This window comes from Oncorhynchus clarkii, chromosome 14 (genome assembly GCF_045791955.1).
Source record: "Oncorhynchus clarkii lewisi isolate Uvic-CL-2024 chromosome 14, UVic_Ocla_1.0, whole genome shotgun sequence".
In the NCBI taxonomy this organism is placed as follows: Eukaryota; Metazoa; Chordata; class Actinopteri; order Salmoniformes; family Salmonidae; genus Oncorhynchus; species Oncorhynchus clarkii.
Window position 1 is genome coordinate 23,080,220 of NC_092160.1, and position 27,934 is coordinate 23,108,153.

At 45.5% G+C, this 27,934-nt stretch overlaps 1 protein-coding gene across 4 annotated transcripts in view; it reads right to left on the reverse strand.

The window, feature by feature from the left end:
- LOC139366421 (ATPase phospholipid transporting 8A1) overlaps nucleotides 1-27,934 on the reverse strand; it is a 195,705-nt gene that overhangs the window by 21,995 nt on the left and 145,776 nt on the right. For all 4 annotated transcript variants that reach the window (XM_071103888.1, XM_071103891.1, XM_071103892.1 and 1 more), the window contains 9 exons: nucleotides 26,694-26,866; nucleotides 25,073-25,256; nucleotides 23,083-23,193; nucleotides 17,066-17,140; nucleotides 14,767-14,889; nucleotides 6,944-7,022; nucleotides 4,406-4,467; nucleotides 3,873-3,929; nucleotides 3,451-3,558 (listed from right to left, as the gene is read on the reverse strand). In XM_071103888.1, coding sequence (XP_070959989.1) covers nucleotides 3,451-3,558; nucleotides 3,873-3,929; nucleotides 4,406-4,467; nucleotides 6,944-7,022; nucleotides 14,767-14,889; nucleotides 17,066-17,140; nucleotides 23,083-23,193; nucleotides 25,073-25,256; nucleotides 26,694-26,866 — 972 coding nt within the window. The remainder of the gene's footprint in view (nucleotides 1-3,450; nucleotides 3,559-3,872; nucleotides 3,930-4,405; nucleotides 4,468-6,943; nucleotides 7,023-14,766; nucleotides 14,890-17,065; nucleotides 17,141-23,082; nucleotides 23,194-25,072; nucleotides 25,257-26,693; nucleotides 26,867-27,934) is intronic.

Below are 27,934 nucleotides of genomic sequence, written 5' to 3' on the forward strand. Positions count from 1 at the left end.
GTCATTATGGCCAAACAGTTCTATTTTTATTTTATCAGACCAGAGGACATTTCTCCAAAAAGTGGCTTCTTCCTTGCTGAGCAGTCTTTCAGGTTAAGTCAATATAGGACTAATTTTACTGTAGATACTTTTGTACCCGTTTCCTCCAGCATCTTCAGGCATTTGGAAATTGCTCCCAAGGATGAACCAGACTTGAGGAGGTCTACAATTTTTATTATGAGGTCTTGGCTGATTTCTTTTGATTTCCTGTGATGTCAAGCAAAGAGGCACTGAGTTTGAAGGTAGGCCTTGAAATACATCCGCAAGTACACCTCCAATTGACTCAAATGATTTCAATTAGCCTATCAGAAGCTTCTAAAGCCAGGACATCATTTTCTGGAATTTTCCAAGCTGTTTATAGGCAGTCAACTTAGTGTATGTAAACTTCTGACCCACTGGAATTGTGATACAGTGAATTATAAGTGAAATAATCTGTCTGTAAACAATTGTTGGAAAATTACTTGTGTCATGCACAAAGTAGATGTCCTAAATTACTTGCCAAAACTATAGTTTTTTAACAAGAAATTTGTGGAGTGGTTGAAAAACTAGTTTTAATGACTCCAACCTAAGTGTATGTAAACTTACAACTTCAACTGTATAAGTAACATAATTGAGTTACACAATCATTTTTTCGATACTTTGGGATGATTTGAATATGAGGCTTGAAAATACTAATATAGGTATTAGGTACCATCATTTTGGATTTGTTCTACAAATGCTAAAAAGTTAGCATTTGACACCGTGACCGACAAAACCAAAGCATGTGTTGCTGTCATAACTTGTCCAGGGACTGCTTACACAGCAAGCAAACCAATATATACAGTGGGGCAAAAAAGTATTTGGTCAGCCACCAATTGTGCAAGTTCTGCCACTTAAAAAGATGAGAGAGGCCTGTAATTTTCATCACATGTACACTTCAACTATGACAGACAAAATGAGAAAAAAATCCAGAAAATCACATTGTAGGATTTTTTATGAATTTATTTGCAAATTATGGTGGAAAATAAGTATTTGGTCAAAACAAAAGTTTCTCTCAATACTTTGTTATATACCCTTTGTTGGCAATGACAGAGGTCAAACGTTTTCTGTAAGTCTTCACAAGGTTTTCACACACTGTTGCTGGTATTTTGGCCCATTCCTCCATGCAGATCTCCTCTACAGCAGTGATGGGGCTGTTGCTGGGCAACACGGACTTTCAACTCCCTCCAAAGATTTTCTATGGGGTTGAGATCTGGAGACTGGCTAGGCCACTCCAGGACCTTGAAATGCTTCTTACGAAGCCCCTCCTTCGTTGCCCGGGCGGTGTGTTTGGGATCATTGTCATGCTGAAAGACCCAGCCATGTTTCATCTTCAATGCCCTTGCTGATGGTAGGTTTTGTTACTTTGGTCCCAGCTCTCTGCAGGTCATTCACTAGGTCCCCCCCGTGTGGTTCTGGGATTTTTGCTCACCGTTCTTGTGATCATTTTGACCCCACGGGGTGAGATCTTGCGTGGACCCCAAATCGAGGGAGATTATCAGTGGTCTTGTATGTCTTCCATGTCCTAATAATTACTCCCACAGTTGATTTCTTCAAACCAAACTGCTTACCTATTGCAGATTCAGTCTTCCCAGCCTGGTGCAGGTCTACAATTTTGTTTCTGGTGTCCTTTGACAGCTCTTTGGTCTTGGCCATAGTGGAGTTTGGAGTGTGACCGTTTGAGGTTGTGGACAGGTGTCTTTAATACTGATAACAAGTTCAAACCGGTGCCATTAATACAGGTAACGAGTGGAGGACAGAGGAGCCTCTAAAAAAGAAGTTACAGGTCTGTGAGAGCCAGAAATCTTGCTTGTTTGTAGGTGACCAAATACTTATTTTCCACCATAATTTGCAAATAAATTCATTAAAAATCCTACAATGTGATTTTCTGGATTTTTTAAAATCATTTTGTCTGTCATAGTTGAAGTGTACCTATGATGAAAATTACAGGCCTCTCATCTTTTTAAGTGGGAGAACTTGCACAATTGGTGGCTGACTAAATACTGTTTTTGCCCCACTGTACCTTTGTAATAGTGGTCAGAATCTGGTAAGGACGTAGGATGGGACATAAACATAACTTCAATGACAACTGTATCTGAACAGGGGGAAGAAAACGTCACCAACTTCACATTACAACGGATGACGAAACAATACCCGAGCTGCAGCACCATACTCCTTGTCAGACAGAGAACTGATAATATATACTCGTTGTGGGATTGGTGTGGGCGGACCGTGGTTGACTTTTGACTATTTCTTTGGATTCCTTGTCCCTACTCATTGTTAGAAAACAGTTTGGTCCAAATCGAATATTAGGGACTATAGTTATGGAATATTACATTAATCCTATAAATTAAAATGGCCAATTTGGATGCAATCAATTAGCTCAAAGAGATCTAATTATATTTCAACACAATAATGTTGCAGGAATGTAATATTATCTGTTTCTAACAGAAACAATATCAGAACAATCTGAGATGGTTGGTTTCGAGGTGGAACAACCCTGTAGAGACCTCCACTCTTCCTCTGCCACAACTGGGGCCTGGGAGGCCTGGTGTCATTTAGCAGGACTCTGATATGTTCTCGGGTGTCAGGAACATAATTCCAGTGTGATGATGTACTGGGGTCCCCGTGGCTGAGCTAGGCATAGGGTTACCAAGCTGTCCAGAGAGCACCATCACTCCCTTTACTCCAAAACTGCAGGGACTGGATGAAAGCACCAGTGTGTGTGTGTGTGTGCGGGCGGGCGGGGATGCACCAAGGGAGGAGTGCCTTATGTGTCATAACGCAAAATGCATTTAAGACACTTTACCTTGTTCTGAATATCTGTTTGATTCTGTTTAATTTTGATGTATTACAAATACAATGCTTAGACACAAATACCTGCTATAATATAACTTTGCTGACAACACCACCACAAATACTTCAGGTTTTAGTGTGAATTGTTGAATCGCTCCTCCGTACAGCGACAAGGTTTCACCGTCACCTGCAGATACTTAGGGGGCAAGCGAGGGTGACATAACACAAACAGTGGGCTAATTGGGCCCAATTAAGTCATTCCTCAACACAACCCTGAATCTGTCAGTCCCGACAGTCTAGATCCCCTCTGGCCCTCCGATGAGACACAGAGTTGGGTTACGGCATAGACACATTGAAATCCTTCTCAACAACTACCACCCTTAGTCAGTAACAGCAATGTTAGGAGATACTGTATATTCTGTTGAGTTATGAATGACAGCATGATACAGTAGGGTTTATCACTGCTGGGGGGGTGAACATTCCTACAACGTTTGTTAATTTTCCAATGGAGCCCTTACTAACTTTCTGGGAATGAAGAGGTAATCAGACATGTTTTGCTGGGTTTAAAGGAGGGTGGAGGGTAAGATGAGTGTTTACCTCGCCAGACATGTCCGGAGCCAGAGAGATGAGCGGCCACAGAGAGGAGTAGATACCGAAGAACACCACCCACAGGCTGATGCTGCCCCAGATGGCAATGTGACTGAACTGGAGGAGACAGAGAATGTTACTTCCTTTTGTCTTTACATAGAGTTTTGGCAGTGAGAGTTCCAACAGTAAATACAGAGTACTAACCATCACATTGTAGAGTAATTATACAATGACTAAGTTATTCTGCTAGTAGCGCTGCTGAAAAGCCTATGTCATGTGAATGGTGGCCAGGAGTGGCAGGAGGAAGAGGAAAAGCTGGATGGAGCATTATTATGGACCTTTGAAAATCTGCCTCTGTTACAAGTGTTTGTGGTACCATAAGAGAATGACGATGAAAAGACAAGATATTGTAGTGAGAGGAGAGAGCCTACCATAGTCCACGATGAGGTCTCCAGGCCAGCTTTAAGGCACACGGTGATGACCACAAACTAGGAAACAGAACATCAACGTTAAATGCTAAACCAACATCTTCCTCGCTATTGAGAATAAGTCAAAATCAAAGTCAGAAGTTTGACAGGAAAAGGCACATTTTTTACATGACAGCTAAATGTGTATTCCTTAGTTTAGAACTTTAAATACTGTGACTCACACATATTTGATCAAAACACAGTAATGACGCTCAAGACGGCCCCAAAAAAATAAAGAAATTCAAAACAAACTGAAAAATAATCTCACAGCAAGACACTGAGGCTAACACAAGGTTACGGATAGACAGACAAAGATGTCTTCATTCTCAAAGCTAAGAAAGCAGAAATACAACACTGGTTATCAGCCAGGGGAGGGCTGAACTGACTGTGTGCTCATCCAAAAGAGACTTAGGCTGTGTCCCAAATAGCACCCTATTCCCTTCATAGTGCACCACACACACACACACACAAGGGTGCCATTTGAGACACATACTTACTGTATAAACCATGTTGCCTAAGAGGAGATAGTCCGGGGTCTTTCCGTTGCCAAAGACCGTATCTGTGAAAAGGATGAACATGAAAAGCTTTTAGACGTATGGTCATATCCCTCTTTGCTAGTTCCACTAGACCAGAAGAAATGTGAAATCTCGGCTATGGAGAAAACTACCAAAGAGCAGACAGACTGTCTGCATTTATTTTATTTCACCTTTATTTAACCAGGTAGGCCAGTTGAGAACAAGTTCTCATTTACAACTGAACTGGCCAAGATAAAGCAAAGCAGTGTGACACAAACAACACTGAGTTACACATGGGATAAACAAATGTACAGTCAACACAATAGAAAAATATATATACAGTGTGTGCAAATGTAGTAGAGGGAGGTAAGGGAGTAAATAGATAGGCCATGGCAAAATAATTACAATTTAGAATTAACACTGGAGTGAAAGATGTGCATGTAGAGATACTGGGGTGCAAAGGAGCAAAAAAAACAAAAACAATATGGGGATGAGGTAGTTGGGTGGGCTATTTATAGATGGGCTGTGTACAGGTGCAATGATCGGTAAGCTGCTCTGACAGCTGATTCTTAAAGTTTGTGAGGGAGATTTGAGTCTCCAGCTTCAGTGATTTTTGCAATTCGGTTCCAGTCATTGGCAGCAGAGAACTGGAAGGAAAGGCGGCCAAAGGAGGAGTTGGCTTTGGTGATGACCAGTGAAATATACCTGCTGGAGCGAGTGCTACGGGTGGGTGCTGCTACGGTGACCAGTGAGCTGAGGATAAGGCGGCATCTCAAACGGCACCCTATTCAGTCTATAGCACACTACTTTTGACCAGAGCCATATGGACCCTGGTCAAAAGCAGTGCACTATAAATGGAATTGGATGCCATTTGGGATGCAGCCTGTGAGTACTGTATGTGCAGGCGAGCATCATTCTCCATTAGAGATACAACACTGTACATGACGTCCCATTAGAGCAGTGAGATGTAACACTGGACATAATGGCCCATTAGAGCAGTGAGATGTAACACTGGACAAATGGCCCATTTGAGCAGTGAGATGTAATACTGGACATAATGGCCCATTAGAGCAGTGAGATGTAACACTGGACATAATGGCCCATTAGAGCAGTGAGATGTGTGTGGACATGTTTAACTATTCTTGTGGGGACCAGAAGTCCCCACAAGAAAAGTAAATAAACAAACATTTGACAGTTAGTCCCCACAAGGTCAAATACTATTTCTAGGGGGTTTAGGGTTAAGGTTAGAATTAGTGTTAGAATTACATTAAGGGTTAGGAGCTAGGCTTAGGGTAAGAGTACGGATTAGGTTGAGGGAAAATAGGACTTTGAATGGGATAGAATTGTGTGTCCCCACAAGGTGAGCTGTACAAGACTGTGTGTGTGTGTGTGTGTGTGTGTGTGTGTGTGTGTCCATTGCATATGCTTAATGGAGCAACCTGATGGAGGAATCAGGAAGCAGTCTGGACTATGGTTGATGTGACCAGTTAAGCCAGGTTATTATTGAAAACAAAAACAAGAATTAGTCCAGTAATCTTTGACAAATAAAGTATTCAAATCAAAGCAAACTGCTACTCAAATATCGGTAAAGGCATGGGTCAACTCTTTGTTCAGTTAAAAAAAAAAGAACTGCCTCATTGATTGTACTAGCAACATTTACTTCAATACCCCCTAACTTCTGAGCATCCTCCAAATTCAACACATGGGCGTGCTTGGGGAGAGTGTTAGGGCGGGAGAGAAGAAGAACGAGAGAGGGAGAAAGAGAAGAAGAAAGAGGGAGAGCAAGACACTGGCTCCTTTTTGCTTTCGGCTAGTCACATGCCTATGTGTGCTTCGAAGCCTTGCTGACAGCCTGTCAGTCAGACTGAAGGGGCTTCACTCTTCGCTTTATTTGGAGAGCAGGCCCAAGCCTGTGTGGTCCTCTGGCTCCACCAGCCAAGACTCCATCGACTCAAAGATACCCATTCTCTCAACCCTGAGCCTTACCACAGTCTGAGAATTGTAGCTACTTGGCCATATAGTGAAGTGTGAGCTGAAGAAGGGAACTTGAAAGTGTGTGTGTGTGTGTGTGTGTGTCTATGTTTGAGTGTGCGTGCGTGCCAAGCATGCCAATGTTTATAATTCATGAGGTTGTGGGTAAAAAAATAAAAGTAATCAAGATAAGGTATGTGTTAACTGGCCTCATTCTACCCAGAGCATGTAGAGACTAGAAATCCAGGCTCAGTCACAAATAGCAAGGTGCCAGATGAGTCTCTGGGAGGTTAGGGTCCCTGGAAGGTCAGGGTTAGAGTCCCTGGGAGGTCAGGGTTAGAGTCCCTGGGAGGTCAGGGTTAGAGTCCCTGGGAGGTCAGGGTTAGAGTCTCTGGGAGGCTAGGGTTTCTAGGAGGTCAGGGTTAGAGTCCCTGGGAGGTTAGGGTTTCTAGGAGGTCAGGGTTAGAGTCCCTGGGAGGTCAGGGTTTCTAGGAGGTCAGGGTTAGAGTCCCTGGGAGGTCAGGGTTAGAGTCTCTAGGAGGTGCTTACCGTGCTGGAAGGCTGTGAGGGGGACCCAGAAGAGGATGACCGAGTGGAAGAGGCCATTCAGACAATGGGCCCAGAAGACCTGCAAGGAGGGGGGAGAGAAGGATGGAGGAGAGAGGGGGTTGGGTAGGATGGGGGGTTCCAGGGAGAAAAGGAGAGGAAAAAGCATGAGAAACCCGTTGGCCAACCCAACCCGCCTAGCGACCACTGACCTTGGCTCTTTGTCCCGGCTCAGCAGTTGGCTAAGTGGCGGTTTTGTAGGGCCTCCTCTCTGAATGGCCACCCCGCTGACACACACTTTGTATATCCTCCTGTGTGTAGGACTGGAGAAGAGGGTGCAGGGATGTGTGTAGGTTTGGTGTGTGTGTGCACGTAAGTCGGACTATGCGGGGGGCAGGATTTCCCTTTCCTTTCCTGTAGACCCCCCCACATCAAATTTCAACAGTCTTTCATATGCAAATTTAAGATTGGGGGAAAAATAAATGAAGAGGGCACAGAACAAGCAGAAATCAATCTGAAAACATGGAGAAGTTGACATGTTTGACGTGGATTAACTTGTTTTTACGGTAATTAGTAAGAAGCTGGAAAAGAAGGGGCACACAGTAGTTTGTGTGTTTCCACACAGGCGACTCTACAGTATGTGTGTGCTGTTGGTGTGTGTTTGTAGATTTTGGATGAGCCGTTTAAATCAATAGTCCCTCTCCCAAACCACAGTGTTTCAAATGTACATTATGCTCGGATGTCGCCAAACACAACACTAAAGGGTGATGTAGCATGAAATGGCCGTGAAATCAACCCCGCCAAAAAAGTCTGTCTTCATGCCCCCTCGTTCACATACCCTGCTCCACTAAAAAAAGTTGAAATAGATTTTAATAAAACGGGGTGGCGGGGGAACACTTCACTCAATATTCACTTTTTAATTCATTTTTGGCAGGCAGCAAGACCAAATTATTTTCACACTTCCGTAAAAACGCGCCCTCGACAACTTCATAAAACCGGTCTATGAACGCACAATTTCTTATCCAAGACATATTATAAAACCGCTGGCTTATTGAAGTCGATGCGTTTTTCACAAGTTTTAAGCAATTTTGGAATAACGATCAACTCTTAGTGCTCGAAACAGTTGTTTAAAAGAGCAGGCATATGCAGCATGGTTTTCTTTGTACTCCAACTTGTTTCCCTTTAGTGCAGATTCCCTAATGGTGGATCTGTGTCATGTGTAGTTAAGTCAGCAATTGGGGATTCTGTGGTCGGAAGTTACGTCTGGGGCTGCGGGGTGAAGTCTGGGGATGCGGATTATTTGTTGTACAAAAGCGAAAATGTCTCAGTATTTCTGCAAAAGATAAATAAAATAAAAAGCAGGCTTCATACAAAAAAAACACTAGTGAGCACTAGAAACAGATGAGGAAACCGGAGGAGAGGAGGAACAGGAGGAGTGTGTCTTGTTCTGGGCTCTATGTCATACTTTGGCCTCTCTGGCATGACCTTCTCACCTTAACAAAACAAGAGCCCTTAGTCCCACCCCCCCTTACTTCACCTCCCACCCTGCCAACAAGCCCCCACGCTGGGGTAGGAGTACCCCCCTCTCTATGTGGTTCAATGTGTGACAGATGATCTCCAATGTTACAACTACACGTTTAAACCCAATTAGCCTCCCACTGGCAACAGCCCCACCTCACCCTCCAACACAACAGTGTGGAACAACAACCCCTCGTCACATCACCCTCCTCACTCTGCCCAGCACAACACAGTGTGGAACACCACCACCTCCTCCAGATCACCCTCCTCACTCTGCCCAGCACAACACAGTGTGGAACAACAACCCAACCCTCCAACACAACAGTGTGGAACAACAACCCCTCGTCACTCTGCCCAGCACAACACAATGTGGAACAACACCTCCTCACATCACCCTCCTCACTCTGCCCAGCACAACACAATGTGGAACAACACCTCCTCACATCACCCTCCTCACTCTGCCCAGCACAGTGTGGAACAAAAACACCTCCTCACGTCACCCTCCTCACTCTGCCCAGCACAACACAGTGTGGAACAACACCTCCTCACATCACCCTCCTCACTCTGCCCAGCACAACACCTCCTCACATCACCCTCCTCACTCTGCCCAGCTCAACACAGTGTGGAACACCACCACCTCCTCCACATCACCCTCCTCACTCTGCCCAGCACAACACAGTGTGGAACAACACCTCACATCACCCTCCTCGTCACTCTGCCCAGCACAACACAGTGTGGAACAACACCTCCTCACATCACCCTCCTCACTCTGCCCAGCACAACACAGTGTGGAACAACAACACCTCCTCACGTCATCCTCCTCACTCTGCCCAGCACAACACAGTGTGGAACAACAACACCTCACGTCACCCTCCTCACCCTGCCCAGCACAACACAGTGTGGAACAACACCTCCTCACATCACCCTCCTCACTCTGCCCAGCACAACACCTCCTCACATCACCCTCCTCACTCTGCCCAGCTCAACACAGTGTGGAACAACACCTCCTCACATCAACCTCCTCACACTGCCCAGCACAACACAGTGTGGAACAACAACACCTCCTCACGTCACCCTCCTCACTCTGCCCAGCACAACACAGTATGGAACAACACCTCCTCACATCACCCTCCTCACTCTGCCCAGCTCAACACAATGTGGAACAATACCTCCTCACATCACCCTCCTCACTCTGCCCAGCACAACACAATGTGGAACAACACCTCCTCACATCACCCTCCTCACTCTGCCCAGCACAACACAGTGTGGAACACCACCACCTCCTCACATCACCCTCCTCACTCTGCACAGCACAACACAGTGTGGAACACCACCTCCTCACATCACCCACCTCACTCTGCCCAGCACAACAGTGTGGAACAACACCTCACATCACCCTCCTCACTCTGCACAGCACAACACAGTGTGGAACACCACCTCCTCACATCACCCACCTCAACACAGTGTGGAACAACACCTCCTCACATCACCCTCCTCACTCTGCCCAGCACAACACAGTGTGGAACAACACCTCCTCACATCACCCTCCTCACTCTGCCCAGCTCAACACAATGTGGAACAACACCTCCTCACATCACCCTCCTCACTCTGCCCAGCTCAACACAATGTGGAACAACACCTCACATCATCCTCCTCACTCTGCCCAGCTCAACACAATGTGGAACAACACCTCCTCACATCACCCACCTCACTCTGCCCAGCTCAACACAATGTGGAACAACACCTCACATCACCCTCCTCACTCTGCGCAGCTCAACACAATGTGGAACAACACCTCACATCACCCTCCTCACTCTGCACAGCACAACACAGTGTGGAACACCACCTCCTCACATCACCCACCTCACTCTGCCCAGCACAACAGTGTGGAACAACACCTCACATCACCCTCCTCACTCTGCACAGCACAACACAGTGTGGAACACCACCTCCTCACATCACCCACCTCAACACAGTGTGGAACAACACCTCCTCACATCACCCTCCTCACTCTGCCCAGCACAACACAGTGTGGAACAACACCTCCTCACATCACCCTCCTCACTCTGCCCAGCACAACACAGTGTGGAACACCACCACCTCCTCACGTCACCCTCCTCACTCTGCCCAGCACAACACAGTGTGGAACACCACCTCCTCACGTCACCCTCCTCACTCTGCCCAGCACAACACCTCCTCACATCACCCTCCTCACTCTGCCCAGCTCAACACAGTGTGGAACAACACCTCCTCACATCACCCTCCTCACTCTGCCCAGCACAACACAGTGTGGAACAACAACACCTCCTCACGTCACCCTCCTCACTCTGCCCAGCACAACAGTGTGGAACACCACCACCTCCTCCCGTTCACCCTCCTCACTCTGCCCAGCACCACACAGTGTGGAACAACACCTCCTCACATCACCCACCTCAACAGTGTGGAACAACACCTCCTCACTCTGCCCAGCACAACACAGTGTGGAACAACACCTCCTCACATCACCCACCTCAACAGTGTGGAACAACACCTCACATCACCCTCCTCACTCTGCCCAGCACAACACAGTGTGGAACAACACCTCCTCACATCACCCTCCTCACTCTGCCCAGCACAACACAGTGTGGAACAACACCTCCTCACATCACCCTCCTCACTCTGCCCAGCACAACACAGTGTGGAACAACACCTCCTCACATCACCCTCCTCACTCTGCCCAGCACAACACAATGTGGAACAACACCTCCTCACATCACCCTCCTCACTCTGCCCAGCTCAACACAATGTGGAACAACACCTCCTCACATCACCCTCCTCACTCTGCCCAGCTCAACACAATGTGGAACAACACCTCACATCATCCTCCTCACTCTGCCCAGCTCAACACAATGTGGAACAACACCTCCTCACATCACCCACCTCACTCTGCCCAGCTCAACACAATGTGGAACAACACCTCACATCACCCTCCTCACTCTGCGCAGCTCAACACAATGTGGAACAACACCTCACATCACCCTCCTCACTCTGCACAGCACAACACAGTGTGGAACACCACCTCCTCACATCACCCACCTCACTCTGCCCAGCACAACAGTGTGGAACAACACCTCACATCACCCTCCTCACTCTGCACAGCACAACACAGTGTGGAACACCACCTCCTCACATCACCCACCTCAACACAGTGTGGAACAACACCTCCTCACATCACCCTCCTCACTCTGCCCAGCACAACACAGTGTGGAACAACACCTCCTCACATCACCCTCCTCACTCTGCCCAGCACAACACAGTGTGGAACACCACCACCTCCTCACGTCACCCTCCTCACTCTGCCCAGCACAACACAGTGTGGAACACCACCTCCTCACGTCACCCTCCTCACTCTGCCCAGCACAACACCTCCTCACATCACCCTCCTCACTCTGCCCAGCTCAACACAGTGTGGAACAACACCTCCTCACATCACCCTCCTCACTCTGCCCAGCACAACACAGTGTGGAACAACAACACCTCCTCACGTCACCCTCCTCACTCTGCCCAGCACAACAGTGTGGAACACCACCACCTCCTCCCGTTCACCCTCCTCACTCTGCCCAGCACCACACAGTGTGGAACAACACCTCCTCACATCACCCACCTCAACAGTGTGGAACAACACCTCCTCACTCTGCCCAGCACAACACAGTGTGGAACAACACCTCCTCACATCACCCACCTCAACAGTGTGGAACAACACCTCACATCACCCTCCTCACTCTGCCCAGCACAACACAGTGTGGAACAACACCTCCTCACATCACCCTCCTCACTCTGCCCAGCACAACACAGTGTGGAACAACACCTCCTCACATCACCCTCCTCACTCTGCCCAGCACAACACAGTGTGGAACAACACCTCCTCACATCACCCTCCTCACTCTGCCCAGCACAACACAATGTGGAACAACACCTCCTCACATCACCCTCCTCACTCTGCCCAGCTCAACACAATGTGGAACAACACCTCCTCACATCACCCTCCTCACTCTGCCCAGCTCAACACAATGTGGAACAACACCTCACATCATCCTCCTCACTCTGCCCAGCTCAACACAATGTGGAACAACACCTCCTCACATCACCCACCTCACTCTGCCCAGCTCAACACAATGTGGAACAACACCTCACATCACCCTCCTCACTCTGCGCAGCTCAACACAATGTGGAACAACACCTCACATCACCCTCCTCACTCTGCCCAGCACAACACAGTGTGGAAAAAACAGACTTTCCAAGTGCCCAGCAACCTAATGAATACTAATGAAATCAATAAATACTTAAAAAAATGTATTTAACCTATTATTTAACTAGGTAAGTAAGTTAAGAACAAATTCTTATTTACAATGACGGCCTACCGGGGAACAGTGGGTTAACTCCATTGTTCTGGGGCAGAACGACAGATTTGTACCTTTTCAGCTTGGGGATTTGATCCAGCAACCTTTCGGTTACTGGCCCAACGCCCTAACTACTAGGCTATCTGCCACCCCGAATGTTCATAATAATTTGTCACAGTGAAGCCTCACTCCCCTCCCCCCAATTCTACCCCCCTCCGCTGTATCCCGGCGAGTTTCGAAGAACACCAGTGTGAATGCCTGCCTGTCCTTGTTCGTGCCCAGGCTAAAAGATTCAGGCCCATTGTGCAGCGCCTAATTGCTTAAAAAAGCATGAATGCATGTACTTTATATCGAGCCAAATATTTCCAGTCCTCACCCCTTCCTCTTTAATGCTGTTGCACAGAGCAGGGGGGACAGTGTAATTACTGGTGGCCACATCAGGGGACTGAGGTTTATTAGAGTGACTGAAGTGTCAAGAATATGTAATTAAAAGTGAAAGGGGCCACAGTGGTGAAAGGGGGCCCAGTGGCGAGGGCGGGCGACGTCTTAAATATTTCACACCCTTCCCCTGCCCCCTTCCTCAACACAAATGCCTTTAATTCACCCAGACAGTATCTGTTTGTGTACAAAAGACTCAGGCGTGCAGAAAGAAAGGGGATTCGGGCAAATTCCTGCTGGATTTTTGGCACCTCGCCTAGGGCCATGTGGCAAAGACAATATCAGAGGGAAAGAGTTGACAGTCCATTTAAAACACAACGGTGACCTGGACAAGTCATTATTTACATGTGTTAAGAAATTACTGGTCAAACAAAAATGGTGGAAAACCAATATGAATCAACAAGTCAGTTTTTTCAGAGTGGCCTGTCTTGCACAATATCATCCTGCTATTCCCTGGAGGGTCATGTAACACTGGGCCATACTCTCACCCAAACACAACTAAAAGCTATGAGGGGGAAATGTCGGCTGTGGTCCGTGGGTCACTAACTGAGGTGACTGGCCCCATGCAGGCCAACTTCCCGGGGTCGAGAGAGACCAGTAGACTGGGGTTGTCTTATTGACAGTACTTAGGCCAAGCTCTGCCAGACTAGGCAGAAGGACTCCAGTGCAAACAGGCCCTTGCTTAAACAAATTGCATAATTTTCCACATTGGATGCCATCACACCCTGGCAGAAGAGCACTCTTCCTTTACACCCCCACTCCTCCGGGCCGCTATCCCCCCACTTCTCCTGTCCCTGTCGCCCATGACCTCTGTGGCCACTCGGGCTTTAATCCGTCTCCATGCTGCACTAACCGGCTCTCCACGGCTGTAAAGTAAGGGAGTTAGGCGGGGGTGGTAGATGGAGGGAGGGAGGGGTAGGCGTGGAGAAGGGGAGACATCTTCATTAACAGACAGCAGGGAAAGCTAACCGACAGCCCCTCCAGACAGACAGACAGACAGACAGGCAGACAGACAGGCAGACAGACAGGCAGACAGACAGGCAGACAGACAGGCAGACAGACAGGCAGACAGACAGGCAGACAGACAGGCAGACAGACAGGCAGACAGACAGGCAGACACCCTCTGACCATTGCACCCGGTCAGACTGGTGGTAGAGACCCCATAGGTCAGACACAGGCCAATGGGGAAAGACGCGTTTGGAGCTTATCAGGTCTCCATTGTGTGTAAAGGATGTCAATTCGGAGACAGAAAGGAGGTTTAGAAAAAAAACAGCCTGGTTAATTGCAGTCTTCTGTCTCGCTTTTTGTTTGTTGGTGCAAAGTAAACCTAAGTTAACCTATTTAAGCTTAGAAATACTTAAGCATTGACTTTACTATGAATGAAAATGTGTCCCAGACAAACATGATGCATAAAAGTGGAAAATTATGGAATTGTTGAGACAATGTTCCTTTAACGTTCTTCAATGCAGCATAAACGGACACATGACCTACCTTGGTGTTGAAGCCCATGGCATTTTGGGAGGTTTTGTAGAGTTCCGGGTACTTCAGCATGTTCTCTTTCCTGCATGAACGCTCAAATATGCCCAGCGTGAGAGGAGGCAGAGCAGTGAAAATCTAAACACACAAACACACTAATGTCAACATATCCCCTGACAAAACTCAGAAATTAGGATAAAGGTAGTAAACTCAGAATCTAAGCAGATTAAATTAACGGCCTGTTAGCAAAGACCGTATCAGATACAATTTTTAGATGGGAATTCTATCATTCCACAGTGAATAACTCAATAAAAGCCAGGGTTTTTATAATGGCGAGGACCTTCAAGACGTTATTGATTCCATTACTTCGTTAGTGAAAACAAGGAGACACTAATGATGTCCTATTAAGATACATGTCTGAAAAGAGACAATTTGCTCACTATGATCAACAACATGAGATTATTCATCCTGTCCATTAGACAGGTCATCCCCAGTTCATCACACATTTGGGATAGCATACAATCTAGTGGTTAAGAGCGTTGGGCCAGTAACCGAGTCGACTAGGTGAAAAATCTAATTTCCCTTGAGCAAGGCCCTTAACCATAGCAAATTACAGGAGCAATTAAGGTTAAGAGCGTCTGCTAAATTGACAAACCTTTATTTTTTTATGTGATCATAAAACATTTTGGGGAGGAAACAGTGCATCATTGAAAACACACAAAAAATGCTTCACTTTTGCATTGATGGTCATATGCTGAAGTTATGACTGACTGATTTTATTGAGTGGAGGCTGTTGAGTGTTTAGCACTTTTGGGCTTTTATTTTAATTCGACACGCTCCGTCTTGGACGAACATCTGCAACGCCCTTACTAGTTAGGTATTTTCGCGGCGCTAGTGTCATTTCTATGTGGTGTTGTAATGTTTCTCTCTGCAGAGAGAGAGACGGCGAAGAGGAGTGAGAGAAGAAGTGAAAGCAGTGTCAGTATTGTACAGTATGGCCGGGGTGCCCTGCGGACTGGTGGGCCGCATTAGGACATGCTCCACTGCATAGGCTCTATTCTCATTCAGGGTGCCAAGCATTGCCATGGGGGGATGTGGCCTGCTGCTTCTGACAGACTGCCTGCCACAGAGCCACGGTTTATTGAGCAATTTTGAAAACAGCCAGAGCTGTGACTATGTTCTAATTTCTTGGTCGGTGACGAACTCACTTCCATTTGCGGGCCGTCAACGATGTGTGGGCAACTTCTCTCATCTCACTTCCTTCACTTTTTTTGTCTATGGACTTGGGTACATCTTTAATAAACAGTATAACGCTACAAGTGATAGAAAATCTTTGGAGGGAGTTGAAAGTTTGTGTTGCCCAGCAACAGCCCCAAAACATCACTGCTCTAGAGGAGATCTGCATGGAGGAATGGGACAAAATACCAGCAACAGTGTGTGAAAACCTTGTGAAGACTTACAGAAAACGTTTGACCTCTGTCATTGCCAACAAAGGGTATATAACAAAGTATTGAGATAAACTTTTGTTATTGACCAAATACTTATTTTCCACCATAATTTGCAAATAAATTCATAAAAAATCCTACAATGTGATTTTCTGGATTTTTTTCTCTCATTTTGTCTGTCATAGTTGAAGTGTACCTATGATGAAAATTACAGGCCTCATCTTTTTAAGTGGGAGAACTTGCACAATTGGTGGCTGACTAAATACTTTTTTGCCCCACTGTATGTACATATCTACCTCAATTACCTTGTACCCCTGCACATCGACTCGGGACTGGCACCCTGTGTATATAGCAAAGCTATCGTTATTCATTATGAATATGTTATTACGCAATTTACTTTCCAATAATTTCTTTATTTTCTTTCTATCTGCATTGTTGGGAAGGGCCCTTAAGCATTTCACTGTTAGTCCACACCTGTTGTTTGCAAAGCACATGACAAATACAATTTTGATTTGACATTGGTTCAATAGGAGGGGACCCAACACAGAACCCTGTGGGACACCAGTTGTTCAGAGCTGGTTGTGTGCTGCTCTATTCCACCGGTTCCTTTATAATTCACAAATGACCGCATTTACTAACTACACTCTTTAGGGGCATGCAAGGCTGTTGTTCTCACATTCGGTACATAGTTCGGGGCACGAGGGGAATATGGACTTGACAACAGGTCATAAATAAATGGGACATTTCCCGCAGTAAAGGGATCACGTCTGGAGTGCCATGGCAAATTAGTTCTCTTGCCAGAGAGCAACAGGGGAGGAGAATTATATAACATGCGCTTCCACAGTAATATAAATCACATTAGCACTCACCACATTGTACAGGCCGATGCACCAGCGCTCAAACAGAATCTGACCAGAGAATCCATTGACGAAGGCAAACCAAATCTGAAGGTGACAAAAAGGACATTAGATGTGCAACATTGAAGAACAAAGGGACGCGAGGTGATTGTTATTAATGACACAGGTAAGATAAAAAAACAAAAACATTTTGCCAACACAAAGACGATGGTTTCACATCTTTACTTAAAGTGAATATTTTCCTTTTCAGCTGTCACATTTATCTTTTAGGTGTTTTTTCAAGCAGTAGATTGGGTTCCTTCATCAGTGATAGAAGTGCATGTGATCTTGCCCCCTCCTCCTTTTGAATGCATGCTTTCCATCACTGATAGTAATGGAGAGAGGTGCCCCCATTAGTCAATTAGCATCAGTCCATGGGTGTCCGAAGAGGATCTGCAGATATCATACCATCACCCTCCATCCCTGACGGGACACTCTTTACTGTCTAATGACAATAAAGAAACATCACATTGACACCTACTGCACATACTGTACCAATACAATATCATTAATTCCTATAATGTTAACTTCCATTAAAATAAGGTATTTCTATTAGGTATAATCAAAAAGACATCCTGACATTAAGTAATATGCCCTTTACTAAAGGAATTGAAGAACATTTTTCCAGGCAATGTAAAAAGAGCTAGAATGAGTCTATAATCTAATATTGGTCCCTTTGAAGTTCTGACCTGTGCTCAACACATCATTAGTCTCTGAAGGCACTGCCTCTCAATCTTTGGGGGGGGGGGGGGGGACAGGAGACAGGGACCAAGTATGACTGACTTAGTGGGAGTGGCAAAACGAAGCCTAAGAGATACCATTTCCACAGTGTAATATTTCCCATGGATTTAGCTCGAGATGACATATGAACATATAGTATATCAAGCCCACCGTTTCCCTCCAATGAGCCAGCCAGCGATATCCAAGTGACAGCCAGCCTTAGTGATGAGGCAGGAGCCATGGGGTTGGACAGACTGGCTGGATAAAGACAGCCTTGGATCTGCTCACCGAGGGGGGAGGTGAAGATGACTAAGATTCATATGGTTTAGATGCATGTTATCACCTCATATCTTGATTAGTCAGACTTGTCTGGACACAGCTTCAACTGTCAGGCAAGAAACAAACTGCCACCGCTTTGGAATATAGGGAAGGGTAGATTTTGCTGGTTGTTGTCTATAACAAACTACTACCGAAAAATACTACTTTTTGGAGAAATATCCAGAGACTGCAACGACAACACATTTTGTTATTGATGGTGGACTTGTTTTCATACAAACAACGTAAATCGATTTCCAACCATGTTAATTAAAGCATATGACAGGCACAGAAAGAAACAGCCTGTCTCTGTGTAATTGTGTGGACAGACAGTGGCGTTGGACAGACCCTCTCTGTTGGGTTGCTGTTCTGTGCCACGGCCAGGCAGCGAACATTTCCTCGCTTCATTTAACTGCATTATGAGGGCCTGAATTACTACAAATTCTCAGTTCGGACAAAGGGCCTCACCCGCCACCTCCACCCACTCTTTACATGCCAAATTCCCAACCCACCAGCCAGGACCTTCCCATTCAATCGAGCGAATGCGCAAAAATGTTCCCAAAACAAATGTCTGTCACCCGCTCACCCCTCCCGTTCATTCCCTTGGGCGAGGAGAGTGAAGCAAGTGTGTGTATGTGCGCTCCTAAACCATAAACCCCACCCCCCTCTTCCAGCGCCCAATCTTCCCATCATCAGGTGCATGCATTGTTGTACAACTGACTAGCTATCCCCTTTTCCTTTCTACCATGATGCTGCTTTTTAAAGTGGGGGACAGTGGTGGTCAACTCCTGTTTCTTTACACACACACAAGAACATGTGACTCACCCGGAGGTGTCTGGCATTGTGCTCCCTCACACAGAAGAATCTGCATTTTTGGGGAAGGGCGTGTAAGTAAACATTTCACGGTAAAGTTTACACCTGATGTATTCGGAGCATGTGACATTTTGATTTGATTAAAGTCCCATGTTACTGTACATCCATCAGAAATAAAATTGTGTTTAAGGGTCTGTCTTCACTAAATAATATATAGACCCTGTTGCTACGGGTTACGGTGAGACGAGGCGAAAGCCATGGAGCAGGTTAAACCGGCAGTATGATGTGGCTGGCCTAGCGGGTGGGTCAAAGTGCTGAATTAATTAAGGGCCGGCTCAATGAGGGGCTCTGGGCTGATATATTGTTGTGCTAAGTTTAAAAAGAAGCCTATTCAGAGCATGCTGTAACAGCTTCTGCCTGAGTGTTTTGGCCTGGTCCTTCAGGTCCCACCAGCACTCCTCTCACCCGCTCTCCCTCTCTCTTGAGACAGATGCATTGATTCGCTCATTAGGGAAAGGTCCAGGCAGGAGTTTTTCCTTCTTATTTTTCCCCCTCAGCAGAGGGCGGCGGCTGACCTCTCCCAGTGCACATTAGGAAAAACAGATCGGAGGAAGGAAGGAAAGCAAGCCGCCAATAAAGAAGGTCCCTGGTAATTCATCAGCAGAATCAAAAATCAATGATTCCGAGACGCCGTCCCACAGCTCCGTAGGCGTCTCTGTGGGAAGAAGTGGGTGGAGGGAGAGAGAGGAGTGACATTTGTCCTCAACAAATCACAGCACTCTTTGCCCCTATGCAGAACCCATGAAAAAATACCAACAGACTCCTTATCCCCCATATAAAAAGGCAAAGGAGAAAGAGGGATGAAGAAACAGGAGCTAGTAAATATGCTGGAAACGTGTGGTGCTAAACAGGAGGGCACCCTGTGTTACAATGCTGGATGGGGCCCTGGTTTGTGGATGTATTCACAGTGTGGCACCAGTCAGCAGGCTGTGCTCTGCACTAGGGGAGCCCTCCTCTCTCAAGCTTGAGGCGTTCTCCAGGTTTTCTGAGCCCCGCCAAATGAGCTTCTTGTAATTACCTCATAAATGCCACTTGTCCATCAGTCTCTCTGGGGCCACTTGACGACGTGTCAATCAAACCAAGTAGGCCCAGCTAGACCAAACATTTGAATGAAGGTATCATCATTGAAAAGGTATCTTCTTTGAATGTGGCTCATCCTTCCATTTTTTCTAATAGTTTTTGTTTAGTTGGTTTATCTTTGCAAAGATTATAGACAGAGGAAAGTACCGTATGACTGCTGCGTTAAATATCCTTTGGCATGTGTGTAACATAACTCTTTAGAGTCTTCAGCTCCCTCATTTCCCCCTTAATGTTCTGATCATTATGGTCTTCCTCCAACTATACCTCACAAAGTTATGAAAAAGTTAAAAGTCCTGTCAATTTAGAGTTCTCCCTCTGAATGAGTGTCCTGTCAGAAAAATACAGCTCATTAGCTGGGGGGGAGAGAGACGATGAGAAACCTGACTGGGGCATTGAATGGCAGCCCCACCTGTCCCTCCCTCACTTTCTGACTCTCAATTAACCTCCATCCATCCAGGCTCCCAACAAAACAGCAATTATAAACACAGCTGCTCCTCCCACCACCAGACATCTGTATATAATGACAAGACGGTCATGTCTCCGCCCTAACCAACGGGAGTCATTGTCCCAAATGGGGGGAAGGCACGCGACAAGCTTAGGTCCAAAATAAGCCCATAGAAACGCATTGGGCATACTTTGGACAGATTTTGGCGAGAATGAAAACTCTAGCTTCGCCTCTTCCTCTCAGTCTACACTGACATTTCCCTACAATGGCCATGAAAAACCCTTTCCCCCCCTCTATGCTTTTGAAACCACCAAAGGTTAATGCTAGGGAGTGAAGGAGAGAACAGAACAAGTGAGACCAGAGAAGGCCAGGTCAGGCTACAGTCCTCTATTCAATCTCCTAGCCATGCTATTCGGTTTTTAATGCGCACTGAAACAGACAATGTTCTCAGAGAAAAGTGAAAACGACCCTTTTCTACTTTTCTCCCCATTTCTTATTCAAGGACATGGCCTGGGAGCGGGAGAGTAAAAACATGTGCCTACAAAAGTAAACCTATTAGAGCAACAAATGTAACTTTTAGCCCTCCCCTGGGTTGCTAGTGTCTTGGCTGTCAGACCCTTACAAAACAGGGGTGTTTTATACTATACAAAGCAGCAAACAGAGAAGAAAATCCTCTATTATGTATATGAATCCCCTGAAGGAGGGTACAGAGAACAAGGGGGAGTTACATTTTCAGGGTGTTAACAAAAGGTGTGCTGGGAAGAGACTCGCCTTGCGGACAAGCGGAGAGAAACAACCTGCTTATGAAAAGGGAAATTGTATATTTGAAAGAGCGCTGGTGGCTGGACACAATAGGCTAAATAAAGTGGGGGGGGGGGCTCAGACAGGAAAACCACCACTAGTCAAGTCCATGGATCATTTACATAAAGGAATGAGAGAGGGTCATATGGCCTGGTGTGTGATGAGAACCTCTGGTCTTTTGAATTCATGTCAACATTTTTGCCAACTATTTCAAGTTCAAAGAGTGTTTCCCAGTGGGTGCAACAAGATTACACCAAGGGGGCAAAAGCCAAGACAACATGAAAGGAATTAGCCTTTACATTTAAATGTCTAATTTCTGACCATACTGTGTACTTGCTTCCAGCAGCGGCAGCCCTTGATTGCAATTTGAATTTAATTTTTGTTTCTCATTTACATTTGGTATCCTATACCTAAATGGTTTGACAGACATCCAAGCTGTACTTAACGAGTAGACTGAGTCAAAGGGAAATGGTGAACGAGACAATATTCAAGGATCTGAACGTCTATGATGCCCTATGAAAATGGGTTTCCTGTTGACATGTCAACAAAAGGCAGATTACTACCATTCAAAATGGTTATGTTATCTTGGACATCAGTCTCTCAGAAGTCATGTCGTAACAGCGCAAAGTTAGAGGAAACCATTGAAAGACATGTTTTCTATAGTTGTGGGCCTTCATACAAAGACTAGATGCAGACATACTGGAATCCTTTGGGTTACGCCGAGATTTACCGCAGCACATAAACCAAAACCAAGATGAAAAAGGAGTTCAAAGATCAAGTGGCCCAGAAAAAGATGGCACATATTTCTGTACGGGTTGTGTCGCTTACAGCGTACAACCCTATGGTCTCTGTAATGCGCCGGGAGCATTTTTTCAGTAGTGGTGACATTCTCATGACATCATCAGGATGATTGGGCCCAGAAGACCCTTGTCTAATCTTCCAGTGCGCCTGGGAGCACACAGTGATGTCTCACTCAGGGGGAGAGGGGAGTGTGTCTGTATCACTGGCTCCCCAGAGGGACAGACATTTCAGGCACAAGGATTGCCAGCCAAAAGAGAGGGGGTAACTGTTTCTGAAAAAAATTGGTTAAAAAAAGTATTGAGAGATGAGAACTGAGTTTATTTATAATGTTTCCTTACTGTGGGGACATCAGACTTTATATATATTAGTCATACCAAAAGCTAATTGGCCGCTTCACTGCTTCAGGGACTTTCAGAAAAACATTGAGCTGTTCCAGAGGTGCAACTTCCTTCAGTCAAGTGTGTTGGGCTATAGATGAAAGCGTCCAAGCACCCTGTGATAAAGTTGGTGCTGATAGCAAGCCCTCAGCTTGTCAGGTCACTCTTGTTGGTAGATCTGAAGCTGCTATCAGCACGAGGTCTGGATTCTGTCAAATGCCATCCCAGACCACGGAGGCCAAGAGGTTTAACATGGTGAGCAGCATTCCTATTATCTATACTGCAGCTTTCTAAAAACTGGCAATGGATTCTTGGCGACAGTGTCAGTAAAGCGGAACATACATGGAATCTGTTTTATTCATGTTATATTTTTCTGTATATAGACAGAGACAAATTGGCAAACTAGCATTCTAGCATAGGCCTAGACATAAAAATATACTAAAGAGGAAAATCCCTTCACTTTAAGCTGGTAATGTCATGCGGAAAATCCACCTTTTATATACCAATCTAGTTTACTGCCTTACCACTGCCCTGGGAACCCTACTGAGGCTGTTCGTGTCGAGAGCTGCATGACTTACCTCGATGATGTACAGGACAATGTTCTTGTAGAAGCAATACAAGATACACTTGGATACACGGTTGTAATTCCAGGCGCCGTGGACCAGCAAAAGATTCTTCAAGTATTTGAACTGTGTGGGAGGGAAGGGAGAAGGGCCAAGATAAATGAATAACCTAAAAGTTGTAAGACAGGCATTATACAGTTTATATACAGAGTGTTCCTGGACAACCCAGGACCGGGGCTATGCCTTGAGAAAAAAACAGCATTTGAGAGGAACTCTTGGATTAAATAAAGGAACAATCTTATCATCATTTGAAAGCAGGAAACTGAAGGGCCAGAGGGGAGTTGAGGGCAAGGTCTTCACGGACACATTCCAGGCATTTTTCACAGTTTAATACAGCTTGGGCTTAGTTTTGCCTTAAGTTGTTGAAAAGGGGAGAGGCAGAAAGGGGGAACACTCTCCCATGGCTCAACATAATACTTTAATGGGTTTCTGATAATCCTACTATTTGGGGCATGCGGTGGACGTCATATTCGTGTAAGCGCTTTTTGATAACGTTGATTAGATTGAGAAGGTTGCTCTTGGGGAACTGTTTTGTCTTGGTTACCGTCAAGCTTAGCTTTTAGAAACAATGCACATACTGTAACGCTGCTGTAGGGAAGCTCAACATCTCATCCTGTTTTCCAGTTCTAAGTACCTTGAGTTGTATGTAAAGTAAATTTAAGTAAATTACTTTTGTAACGTATAGGCCTTTATGAAGTCAAACGTCAACAGAATTGTGATTATTTTAACAGCCAAGTCATCTTTCAGAGAAACAGTAGGGAGGAGACTGTATTCCATAGCAAATTAAAACGTTTAAGGGGATTCTGCTCTGCTGACCCCTGGCACTCTGGGATCAAACGGCCTGTATTCCCACAGCTATGAGCTGATGACGGATGGACAGCAGGGGTGCCTGGGCCCTGAACTTCATTCAGCTGATCTCAGAACAAGTTTCACAGTGCTGCATGTAGATCTCAATCACATAGAACTAGCATGTATAGCTGACCTCACAAAATAGATTTCTAAGTAAATGGACAGTATTGTACTGTGCATTGTATTCAGGTAGTGTAATGCTGAACTGTCTTGCTATGCAGCTATGATGCTACAGTCTATATATAAATATATACATTTGGAGTGAGTCTGGACAGGGCTGTGGCCTGTATAGTACAATTCAAGGAAATATCTATTACAACTGCAAAGGTCGATTTTATTGCACAGTAAATTGAAGAAAGAACACTGATACATGCCAATGAGGGTGAAACACGCCTGGAAGCTAATTCGATACGTTACCGGGATGCAACCTAAACCGATTAAATGAAGCCTTCTGCATTCGTCATTCTGAATGTCATGTAGATAGATAATGGGGGCACTTAAGACAAGACAGTCTTTGTCAGAGTAATCCGATGCTATGGAGACAGCATCGTGCTTTAGTGAACTGGCCTTGGCTCGCTCACAGGCCCTGTGGCTATATGTACAGGCATAGGCAGCACATACCACGAAATAATGGAAGGAGACCGAAGAAAAACAACCCATGATGCAGTAGATAACGATGCAGTAGATAAACCCTGTTGCTTTTGTTACCGGCACAATGCTGCTTATGCAAGATGATTTTCAGACAAACTGGTTACTGAAGAAGTAATGCGTATACATTAGGATTTTCAAGATAGGGTTTCTATATCGGTTCCTAACTGTGGCTATAGAATGAGGTGTGAACAGATGCCTGCCCTGCTGCTGCTCACCTGGGTAAACTAAGATGTATCACTGGATCAGATGGGTCTAGCATACCTGCACAAAGTAAACCCCTTGAACCCTAACACTCCTTCCAAACTCCTCCCCTGTGGGAGTAATGAGATGCCCCTAGACAGGGTCAAGTTGACATTTTCCCCACTAATGGTTAATGTTAGGATTGGGGGAGGGGAAGCTGATCCTAGATCTGTACCTTGGAGGAACTTCACTCCGGAGCCCTCACCTGTGCGATAGAGTAGTCGGAGGAGTTGGCGGCCTGCAGGCCCTCGTTGCCAGAGATTCCCACGCCCACGTGTGCCGTCTGGATCATTCCCACATCGTTGGCGCCATCACCGATGGCGAGTGTGATCACCTTCACCTGCTTCTTCACCATCTCCACCACCTCAGACTTCTGCAGCGGAGACACCCTAAAGGAGAGTAGGAAGTGACGCAGGACGTTAGAATGAGATGGGATATGCTTGGTTTTACTGTCCGTTTTCATGGAAATTCATATTTTTTTGGGAGTCTGCAAAACAGATGACACTTTCAGCCATTTTCCAGAACTGACCAATCTAAGCGAGGTCAAGACATCTAGACAATGCGGATTAATACAAAAGAAAGCATTCTGTATAGTTCATCACGTAATGCTTTCCTCAAACTAAAGAACAAAGAAGGGAGTAACAAAGGTGGGTTGGTGCCGAGTCGACTTACAACAAAACACAAGGCCGAGGCTGTACTCGAAACGACGTCTTTCAAACAATGTCGCTTTAGGTATTACACAAGCAATTTCAAATTTTCTGGATGATAATTCTCAACGAATTCCCCGTGTCTGCGGATCTCATCCACCCCTGACCCCTGGCTGACCTCCCTGGCTGCCTGCAAAACCACTCGTCATGTGATGGATCTCCCACTTCCTGTGGTCCCTCCTTTTTCGAGCTCTCCAACTTTTACCCCTGAAATGACAGGCTGAGTCTTACAGGCTTCCGGAGCTCCAAGCTACAGAGCTTTCTTTGCCTTGGCCCGGGTCGAAGATATGGAATGCATCCAAAATGGCACCCTATTCCCTATATAGTGCACTATTTCTGACCAGGGCTCTATATAGGGAATAGGGTGCCATTTGAGATGCACTCCATGATGTACAGCTACAGTACAAAAACTCTCAAGAGAAGGTGTTGGAAACTGGATGTCGTGGTTAGGGTTAGCCCAACCCTGTGAGACAGGATTTTTCTACATGCCTGAAGAGACCTCCTTGTTCATCTCCCAAGGTCTGTTAGCGCTCAGGGTGCTGTATAACGAGAGAAAGTAGCACAAAAAAAAGCTGATGTCTTGTATTGGATCACGGCAGTGTGGCACCTACCTGTATGTAGTTTGTGGTCCCTAAGAAACGTGGCACTGATTTCTGTCCAGACCTCTTCACAGCCTCCTGAGCACTCCAGTACTTTATTTATGCAGCAAGTGCAAATCAACACACGTAATTCTAACATTACCATTTTTTGGGAGACAACCTCAGGTTTTAAATTGCTCTTGTAAAATACATGAACTGCACACTAAATGATTACCTTTCAGGGCAGAGCATAAACCTTTGAATGCTCAGGTTTGCCCTGATTTGCTCCTACGGTACATTAGAATAAAATTGTACGCCGATTTAATGCCAACTGAACTAACAACTTTGGGATTCTCTGTACTTGGAGTCTTGGTTCTCAGTTCTCTCAACAGGAAACATACAATGAGCGTCTGAACCGGAGTACAGTGTGTCTTCTGTGTGGTTCTAACACTTTTCGAACAGTAAATGGGGAACTTATGAACTTGAATGTACTATGTACACACCCTATAGTGTAATGCTGTTATAGGTGACTGGGCCTTACCTGCAGCATATCACGGCTTTACAGGACAAGGCAAGGTCTAGGAAGTACTGCCGTGCTCCAAACGTGAGGGCGTATTTTAGCGTATTTCCGTCGATGATGAGAGCGAAATCGTTCTCCTTGTAAAGGGCGTCTCCCAGCATTCCACAGTGGTGGCTGAGGGTCTCCCTGGTTGCCTGAAAAGGCACACATTTTCTCATCATTAGAACTATCTAGACAGAATATGAGATACAAATTACAATGAAGCAAATTAAATATGGTTATCAATTAAATGCTTTTGATAGAACACGATGCTAGGCAACCCTATTCTCCAGTGATTTAATTGACCTTATCATCGATCCCTTTATAATTTTTACAGTGCTATTATGACATATGGTAAAGATTATTCAAACTTGCCAAGCAAATTTACATTTGCTAGATGATAGAACATCATAAGAAAATAAATATACACAACAATAAATAAGGCATACTCCATTAGAAATGGTTTGATGGTTCATTTGGAAAAGCATAACGTCACACGGCATTAATACCAATAGCATAGGAAAGAGAAAAGAGGGATTCTACTCTCTCACTGCACAGTTCCATCATTTCGTTCTCAGCAAGTACTGTACATTTGTCTGGGTTTACGAGTAATTTTTCAGGAATGTCCCTAGCTAGCTGAATTTCTTCAAACTGGAAGCCAGGAATATTTCCATATGCTGATTAAACCTGGATGATTTTAATAACTGCCGACTTGAATAATATGGATACTACATTTACCCCTCTGTTGGTTTTATGTTTCAAACTCAGAATTACTCTTCAAATGGCAAATAGGGCCTTAAATAAGAGACTGTTATTCTAAGGCTTAGGGTGTGCTGGCGGATGGGTGGTGTTTGGCTTGGGAATGCACTGAACCTCTATATAATTTCCCCCATAAAGAGTGATTCCTCGGATCATCTGCTGGAGCGAAGGCTCGTATGTATGGGCTCCCGTGAGGACAGACACCCTAGACATATGTCATTGGGATCCGCCATCCTCTGCGTTTCATGTCAGAAACCAAGAAGCGCATACCTAGATACGATTTCCACAGATCTCAGGTGAGTACTGTGCTTGAAAGCCCATTCGAAAGTTCTAAGTCCTAACCTGGCTTGTGAGCGTCCTCAGAGGCCCCATCTTTTATAAGTCCCTAAATCAATAAGGGCTGTTAAAATGTTAAGCCCCTGCTCTCTCCACTCTCCGTTCTCTTATTAAGCTGCCGTAAAGCA